We start from the raw sequence: 10,054 nt of genomic DNA on the forward strand, positions 1-10,054 counted from the left end.
AGGACTTCTGATAAACATTTTAAAGCCGAGCCAAAATACAAACTATCATATTCCTATTCCAATGTGATTTTAATCACATTTCAACTCTCTAATGCATGAATTTTATTTTTAAGGAAAACCCCTTAATGTTTCTTTTTTCTTCAAAGCAACAACAATCTTGTTTTTTCCCCCCAAAAAAATAATGTAAAAGGCATGCATCTGTCCAGCAATAGATATTCCAGAGGTGCATCACAACTTTCCATGGTGATTTTGTGAGCAATCACAATAATCACCTGTGGTTATTTTAGATGTTACATCAGCAGCTTTACAGGGTAATTCATTGATATTTCCAAGTTTCCATGACTGTGTACATTAATCAATCTGTTGGCTCGGCCACAGCTTCCTTCAAGCAAAATGCCAAAAGAAGTCAATAAATGGTTCATTTAGCTCTTCTAACTATAACAATCACACTTACAGTCTGCGTAGGGGGTTTCTTCAGAAAGCCCCTCGTCTGTTGTCACCGGATAAACCCCAAATTTCAAAATAACAATTGAAACCGAGGCTGTCAAACGAGTGTAATAAACCCCCATCGTTCTTTGATACGCACTCGGGGAGTTTCCCTCAAAGGGGAAACTAAAATAACCAAACTCATTACAGCAGTCATGCAAGATTTCCCTCAACAGTTTTTCTGTTCCTTCAGGGTCTTATTCATGAAACAAGAGCAGTACGGCTATCTGTGGAAATCGCTCATGAATTCATTGAATGCAACAAATTGCAATTGATACCTGATACAAGTTGTTCTGTATATCCATCAGCTCTGGAGGAAACAGGTCTATCAATTGATGTGCAAAACCTTTCTCTTCATGGATTATGGCCAAATGGAGAATCCTAGAAAACAAAAAATAGTTGCTGGTTAAATGCCAGTTAAAAGCTGGTTAAAAGCTAAAGCAGAGCCAACAGTTGAGGGAAGGAACTATCAAGCTAACCGCAGTGTAAAAGCAGAACATTTCACAATGTGTGATGGAAAAAATAGGGCGAATGATACTGAGAAATATGCCACACAAAAGCGTGTGTCGCTGACAGATGCTTCGAGCCGTTGCGCAACACTGGAACTTTTGCGCATTTTAAGAGCATTCGTATCAGCAATCGCCTTGCTATCGAATTATAAAACCCTTCAGAGCTGCTTTGGTTACTAAAAACCTACAAAAATGACTACGCAGCTGATTTCAAACAAGATGTGAAGACACAAAAAGTGAGGGATTTGTAGTTGATTGAATCCGTATTGCATTTTGCATAAAGAAAATAAACATGATTTCTTTTGATTTAGGCCTAAAATATAACCTAGACCTGTTTTTGAACGATTGCACAAAACAAATCCATTCGTTTCTCTTAATTCAGCTCTCAGATGTCTCTGAGTCACATAGAGAACCAGTAAATGATGTATGCAGGAACATAAATTAATGCACACTCATTATCTTTTTTTCCCCCCCATCTTCTGACTGCCATATTTCCTCGCAGGTGTGTAATTTTTCCCCACACGCGATAACCTAGTCTTTACTTTTACTGTAAGCCAGAAGGAAGCAGGTAGATGGAGCGGTTTCAGCATGTGAGAGCAACTTCAGTGTCATCGATCTGATTGTGGTAAAACAATCGTGATTCATGCTTCGCTGCATATGAAATGAACAGGTTCACCTAAAAATGAAAAATCGGTCATTGTTTATTCCACCTCGTGACCTTGTTATGTAAAACACCAAAGAAGAGATTTTAAAGAGTGTTCACATTGCTCTTTTCCTATATAATGAAAGTGAATGGGCCTTGGGTTGTACTGCATAGTGCCCCAAATAATGCACTTTAAAGTATGATAAAACGTCCATTATTTAACATCTTGAATTTCCCAATAAAATGAATGTGCATTTAAAATTAATCTCCTTTATTTGCTTGCACTTGTACTGGGTAGTAACTGATTAGATGTAATTGAGATTACATAATCAGATTCCATACATTAAGCACTCATAATTACTGTAGATTATATTACATTATCAGATTGCAATTACTTTTTATAGACTACATGATTACATATTCACACAATGGCAGTATTCATAATTTATTTATTCGCCCAGTTCTTTTTTTTTTTTTTCCTTTCTAAATTAGCCTACCACTTATAAACAAAGTTACTAAACACTGTCGTGTTCACGCACAGCAGTGAAATACTATGTCTTCATCATATTCAGTGACTTCGGCCATGTAATATCATGTTTATTAATGTTTGTTGATGTTACACAAGGATTCCCAAGGTTTTGGAACTTTTATGAGTTATTATTATTATCATCTTAATTATTATAAATAAGTTTTCCATTGATGTATGGTTTGTTAGGATAGCTAACCATTTTAAAATCTGGAATCTGAAGGTGCAAAAAAATCAAATATTGAGAAAATTGCCTTTAAAGTTGTTCAAATTAAGCTTTTAGCAATGCATATTACTAATTAAAAATTACGTTTTGATATATTTATAGTAGGGAAATTTACTAAATATCTTAATGGAACATATTGTAATATATATTTTTACCCATGCAATGTATTTTTGGCTATTGCTACAAATATACCCCTGCTACTTAAGACAAAAGCAAGTCAAGTCAAAAGTAATCTAAAAGTAATCAAAAAGTAGTCAGACTAAATTACCTAATATGTGTAATCCAGATTTTGTTACTAACTACAATTTCCATCATGTAATTTGTAATCAGTAAAGGATTACGATTTGTAATCCATCAAGCACTGCTTGAATAATATTCAAATAGTTCAGATATTACTCAAAGACACAATTTTAATTGTATTTATGAGAGCACACCAGATAAAAACACTCGGAAGTTATTGTAAATTATTTTTTTGTGACTCTGGACCACAAAACCAGTCTTAAGGTACTTTTTTTTTTTTTTAAGTAAGTTATACATCATCTAAAGTTTAATAAATGAGCTTTCCATTGACGTATAGTTTGTTAGGATAGGACAATATTTGTCTGAGATACAACTCTGTAATCTGAGGGTGCAAAAAAATCTAAATATTGAGAAAATCACCTTTAAAATTGTCCTAATGAAGTTCTTAGCAATGCATATCACTACTTTATAATAGGAAATCTACAAAATATCTTCATTTAACATAGTCTTTACTTAATATCCTAATGGTTTTTAACATAAAAAATCGATAAGTTTGACCCATACAATGTATTTTTGGCTACTGCAACAAACATTCCCATAAAGTTGTTTACTACAGTGTCTTTCACATAAAACTGATAGCATAATGAAAGTGAATGCCCAGAACGGGATACTATTTGCTCATCCGGACTGTCTGGGGATTTCATTTGGCCACTAGAATTTCTTTACTGATGACATTCAGGGAAAAAGACAAAGGCGTTTTTCTCTTGCAACAGCAACACAAGCAGGCCAAAGGTAAACCTTAGCAGGCCACTATGATTCAAGATGAATCAAAAAGCAAGATGTTCTCAAAATAACATCACATCCTGACTTGTTACTGTGAAAAACCAATGCAGAAATGAAAACAGGCTGACATTAACCAGGCTGTGTGTTACATGCCCACTTGTGCGGTGAATGTTTGCGTATGTTTTTGAACATATACGTTGCAGGTTGAACCACACTCTGGTGTAAAGGTCACTGCTTGCATGAACAAGTTTGTGACATGTGCTTTTGGGGTAAATAAGTATTAAAAGCACATGAATATGTGTTTAGAACAAAAGCTTTGCACTTTCCAAAAAGCTGCCATCAGAACGTGTTTTCTGACCCAACGAGGGGGAATTCCACTGCTTGTCTGCATACTTCTGCTTTCTTCTTCTCATGCGCCATAAACGGCAGATCCAGTTTCTAAACGTCTGTTAACTGACTGTAGTGTTAAAACAGAAAAGCCTGCTACTGTAATCAACACTTAATCGCTCACATGAGAATGTGTCACTCAGCAATCTAAAACAGGCTGTAAAGTCACTCAACTTTAAAAAACGTTTGCTAGTTTCCTGTCTACCACCATTTTTCTCCAACTCAAATACAATTCTTTCAATAAAATGAGCGTGCATTTAAAACTGAGCTCCTTCATTTGTTTGCACTTGTCGTGCAAAATGAATGAAGTGCATTGTAATTTGTTATTCAAATATCATTCAAAGCCATTTTCATTTTCAGATATAGTTCACCATGAAAACTCCATACTACAGACTTTACCCTTTGTCTCATTCACAGAATGCCAGATTCCAAAAAACATCACCAGAACATGTGATTAATGAACATTAAATGCCTTGCAAAACAAACCAAATATTTGTCAAGGGTTGAATTATCATTCTGCACACTTTTTGCCACGTATATATTTACCAGCTTTGCATTTTAAAGCTGCAAAGACTATTTTTTATTTTGAATTTGGTCAATAAGGAGTATTTTTGGACTCAAATGACCGTAAAATGACACTAAGCGCATATAAAACATCTTGTTATGACTTAAGCATCTCATTTAGACTTTTTTTTTTTAGACCGCAAATCTTCCTTTGTCTGATTATAGCCATTTTGGCCTTGACACCTAAATCACTGGCATTGATTTGGATTAAAATTGAAACAAGGTACAAATATGTGACCCTGGACCACAAGGGTTCATTTTTTGAACATTTTGTATATACATTAGCTTTCTATTGATGTATGGGCTGTTAGGTTAAGACAATATTTGGCTGAGATACAACTATTTGAAAATCTGGAATATGAGGGTGCAAAAAAAAAAAGAAAATATTGAGAAAATCACCTTTGAAGTCCTAATTAAGTTCTTAGAAATGCATATTACTAATCAAAAAATAATCTTTAAAATATTTACGGTAGGAAATTTACAAAATATCTTCATGGAACATGAGCTTAATATCTTAATGATTTTTGGCATAAAAGAAAAATCGATCATTTTGACCCATACAATGCATTTCTGACTATTGCTATACATACCCGTGCTACTTAAGACAAAAACAAGTCTGCAATCCATTTGAGCTTGATTATTTACACAATACACAGCCTAAAGTGGCTTACTTATTGCTTTTATAAAATAATGCATTTTACGACATGATAAAACACAGTGTATTTTTGAGTTGAAAGTTAATTAATTTCCGTTCTTCCGCTAGAAAATATAGTCCCTGGCAATACAGAACCATGCAATGCAATTAATATGTTGTGAACATATAATATATAATGGGGGTTTACATACAAACATCATTTGTATTTGACATTATAATTATCACTGTATTTTGGATTTTATCACGTTAACAAAACACCTGCTGACCGAATCACTGTGCAGCGCCCACGCTAACATATAGCACCTAAAAAATGCTTTTTAAAAGTTTTAACGATAACGTTTCTCTTTAATATTTTAAAATGTATATTTCCATTTTTTATGACGTTGAAAGCGTTTTAGAAAAACAATAATGCATATAGAGCGTGTTATATTTTGAGTAAGTTACGTTAATAGTATTACTCCGCGGCGCGGATTTGGAACTATATTACCTAAACTAAGTTAATAAAAGTGGCAGAAAACGCCAAATTTAGACATTAAAACACATCGGAACTGCACTCAGGTGAAGCATGGGAACTTATCAATGAAGGGGAGTTTTATAAACGTACGTGTCTCCATCCTCTGTGACAGTGGTTAGGAAATTCACTTCCTCTTCAGTGTATTCACAGTCCGTCGTGCTTTCACATTCAGAAATGCTGCATTTCTCGATAAAATCCCCCAAACTGTCCACTGTTAGCGATGAAGAGACATAAGCAGAGTCCAGTCTCTCGTCTGTAGAGCAGGTTTTGTCTTTATCCTCAGAGTTGTCTAAACTCCCGTCCTGTTCTCTGGATATCGATTTGTACGAGTCGATTCCGGAGTCAATCCGACTTTCGTCGAATTCGAGTTTGCCTGGTTTCTCACCGCCGCTTCGCGCCATTTCGAAGCTTCGATGTGTACAGTCAGTGTATAAAAGTAGCGACGTAAAAACGTAAAATCACCGTGACATTATGACACCATAAGCTTTTGTTTCTCATCCCACCTCCGATGACTCCACTGGCCGCCTCAGATACTCCAGACGCAAGAGGATTCACGATGGCTTTTTAACAGTAAGTGTAAGGTGAAGTGTGCGAGCCAATCTTTGTAAGTTAATGAAAGCGCTGTGCGCGTGCTGGCGATAATGTGAAGTACATAGGGAAGCTGTTCTGTGGGCGGAGTCTAAAGTGGGAATTCCCCACAGGGAGTGGCAAACCCATATCATTACAGATCCAATCCAAACACTGCATGACAACCCCATGGAATCTCCTGAAAGACCTCAACTACAGACCTGTTCTCTATTTTGCACAGCCAACAACTTCCTAAAACCACCTGTGACTTGACCCAAGGCTTCATAAAGTCCTTTATTTAAACCCCGAATTGCAACACAAGTTCAATATGGGCATTTATGAATTTCCCAGGATTGCACACATTGACATAATCACATGAAAGTCATCACATTTAAAATGATCGTGGAAAAATACATAATATACATGGAATATAATATAGCCTATTTTTTTTTCTTGCAACACGCATTTTTAGATAATTGAGATTTATAAGAATTAAAATGCCAAAAAACTTACGTAAAAACAATGCACATAATGAAAAACTTGTGCACACAGTAATAAAATAACTCATTAATAATATTTGACATGTAAAAGAATGCAATTATAGTTTATATTAATTTTAAAATCTAACTTGCCTGATTCTGAGAAAAATGAGAATTACAAAAATGCATAATTTTCATTACTGAAATGCAAAAAAGATATACTTAAAAAATTTTTTTTTAAGTATTTATTTAAATACTAGTAAACTATGTTGTATTGCCTTTAGGGTGATTTTAATTTAAAAAAATATATATATAAAATATTTAACTACAAACTAAATTCTGACAAATTTCTTTAGAGAGCTTAATTTCTCATGACCTATTTATATGAATAAAAATGCCAATGAAACATTTAAAGAAGTTTTTTGGCATTTTGTGCAAAACAATGTTTTTGCACACAATGAAAAACTCTTAATTCGTGCACACAGTAATATTTTACATAAAAAAGAATGCAATATAGTGAGAATATATAAAGTAGAGAAAATATATAAAAGATATCTTACTTAAAATGTATTTTTTTTAGAAATGCTGGTAAAATATGTTGTATTGCCTTTAGGGTGATATTAAATAAATAATAAAAAAAATTAATGAAATAAAAAATATATAGACTATGCTGTACTGTACTGCCTTCATGGCGATTTTAATTAAATAATAAAATAATAATTAAACAACAACATAATTTTAATTTTATTTTAATTTTATTTTATTTTAAAAATCCTTTTTTTAATCTTCAATGCTGTCATTATGTGTAGATGGACAGTACTAACAATGACCAGAAGGTGGCGCTGTAGTCCGTCTTTAAATTCTGTCCTGTATATCGCTATGCGTGGTGTATGATTGATTACAGCCTAAATGATCTGACAGATATCGACAAAATGATCAAATACTGGACAAAACTTCGGCTGAAGGTTTAAGTAAATGGTATTTTACATTTGAAAGGTCAAATAACTCCATCACGTTTGTCACAAGTATTTTCATCACAGGTGTATGTCATCTAAAATGAGCAGATCATGTGACTTTCGGTGAGGGAAATCACGTTTTGAAAAAGTAGGTCGTAGCACATATTCTTTACAGTCAATATGTGTGCTGAACAATAAAGATACGGACTGTAAGAGACAGCTTTGTGTACGTAAACCAGAGGGAGAGGTAGATTATGACGTCAGAGCCTTAATTATGACGTCAGAAAGAGCAAAGCAATGCTTTCAAAAGAGGAAGGATGAATTTGAACATTGAACAGAAGGGAAATGCATAAAGCATTTATAACAAACTAAATAAGGCTGAAAAGCATGGTAATAATTCGATTGTTTTTTAAATTCTGTGTAAGCCATTATGTTGTGGTGAAGGAGAAAATGCAAACTATTATTAGTATAGGTTATATTCTACTGAAAAATACACATAAAATTGTTTCAAACAAAATGTTATTTTATTTTATTTTGATAAAACAATTTTATTTTAATAAATATAAATGTACAGATATTATATAAATAAATGATAAAATAAAATGAAAATATAAAATAAGGAAAAATATTGTATGTATTTGATAAAATGCTATTTTATATTGATAATTTTTTATTTTAATAAATATAATAAAATATATGAATAAATTATTTTAAAAACACAATTACTTAATTAATAATTGAAATGAAAAAAATACAAATATAATGTATTTTCATTTTGATAAAAAATGATAAAATAAATAGAAAAAAATACAATATATAAATAAACTACAGAATAAAATGTGCGGAATTTATTTTCTTTAACGTTCTGCTGAAAAATGCTAATAAAATGTATGTATTTGATAAAATGTCTAAAATGATCACAAAAAAGATAAAATACATAAATGATATTATATACTTTACGGAAAAATATTTAATTATTAAAAAGGTCATGTAATGTAATTTCATTTTGATAAAAAAAGATTTTTAAAAAATATATAAATTACATAAACTGCAGAATAAAATATATTATTTATTTATTTTATTCTATGCAACCCATTATATGGTGATGAATGGGAACATGCAACCTGGCTATTGTTAGTTGAATATTCTGCTGAAAAATAGAAATTAAATTGTTTTTGATCAAATTTTATTCTATTTTGATCAAATATAAAATAAAATTAATTATTTTAAAATAGATTATAAAATGCATAAATTATATTATATAAATAAAATCTAAAATAAAATGCACAGAAATACATTTCTTATTGTAACCCATTATTGATGAATGGGAACATACAAATTTGCTATTAGTAATAGGCTAATATTGTTAAAATGTATGTATTTGATAAAATATTATTTTATTTTGATAAAACAATTGTATTTTAATAAATATAATAAAATACATTAAATATATATTATATAAAAAATATCAAATAAATAGAAAAAATAAATTATAAAATACATAAATTATATTATATTACATAAATAAAATCTTTAAAAAAAGTACACAATTATTTTTTTTTATTCTATGTAATAAATGGGAACAAAAAATTAGGAAAAAAATTATCAAAAAATAGGAAAAAATTTATGATAAAACATACATTTCATTATATAAATAAAATCTAAAATAAAAGGCACTTTTAAAAATGTTTTATTCTATGTAACCCATTATTGATAAATAGGAACATACAAATTCACAATTATTGATGTATGTATTTGTTTATTTTAAATTGTATTTTAATAAATAGAATAAAATAAGTAAAATATATTATATTTAAAAATCGAACAGAATTATTTAAATAATAATTTAAAATGTGATTTGTTTTTAAAAATGTTTTTAAAATACACATTTCATTTTAATCAAATAAATAGAATTAATAAATAAATAAAATAATTATAAAATATATAAATAAATTAATTAAATCTGCAGATTTTTTTTTCCCTATGCAACCCATTATATAGTGACAAATAGGAACATGCAAACTGGCTATTATAACTATTATTAATAGGCTAGGTTAATATTGTCCTGAAAAATACAGATAAATATATGTTTTTGATTTTATATTGAAATTGATGTATTTTGATCAAATAAATAGAACATGCATATTACAAATGGAAAAGCACAATTTCTATTTTGAAATTGTTTTGAAATTTCTATTTTGAAATTATTACATCTTTTTAATAAATATTTTTTATGTATTTTGATCAAATAAATAGAACATGCATTTTAAAAATAAATAAATAAATAGAAATAAATAAATAAATAGAACATGCATATTACAAATGGAAAAGCACAATTTCTATTTTGAAATTGTTTTGAAATTTCTATTTTGAAATTATTACATCTTTTTAATAAATATTTTTTATGTATTTTGATCAAATAAATAGAACATGCATTTTAAAAATAAATAAATAAATAGAAATAAATAAATAAATAGAACATGCATATTACAAATGGAAAAGCACAATTTCTATTTTGA

At 30.2% G+C, this 10,054-nt stretch overlaps 1 protein-coding gene across 1 annotated transcript; it reads right to left on the reverse strand.

Annotated features, from left to right (window-relative positions):
• Window positions 1–355: 355 nt before the first annotated feature.
• Window positions 356–6,167, reverse strand: LOC141348563 (NF-kappa-B inhibitor epsilon-like). Its single transcript, XM_073852842.1, has 3 exons — window positions 5,624–6,167; window positions 765–867; window positions 356–382 (listed from the first exon to the last, which is right to left on the reverse strand). The coding sequence occupies exons 1-3, from the start codon at window positions 5,932–5,934 to the stop codon at window positions 356–358; spliced, it is 441 nt and encodes a 146-aa protein (XP_073708943.1). The 5' UTR covers window positions 5,935–6,167.
• Window positions 6,168–10,054: the final 3,887 nt, after the last annotated feature.

The sequence above is a fragment of the Garra rufa genome, chromosome 13, assembly GCF_049309525.1.
Source record: "Garra rufa chromosome 13, GarRuf1.0, whole genome shotgun sequence".
NCBI lineage: Eukaryota > Metazoa > Chordata > Actinopteri > Cypriniformes > Cyprinidae > Garra > Garra rufa.

Excerpts from the sequence above, each read along its gene's own strand:
- LOC141348563 (XM_073852842.1), bottom strand. The coding sequence starts at position 5,934 with ATGGCGCGAAGCGGCGGTGAGAAACCAGGCAAACTCGAATTCGACGAA. Across the intron at positions 868-5,623 it reads GTCACAGAGGATGGAGACAC|GATTCTCCATTTGGCCATAA; the intron begins GTACGTTTATAA and ends TTTGTTTTCTAG. Across the intron at positions 383-764 it reads TACAGAACAACTTGTATCAG|GAAGCTGTGGCCGAGCCAAC; the intron begins GTATCAATTGCA and ends TTTTGCTTGAAG.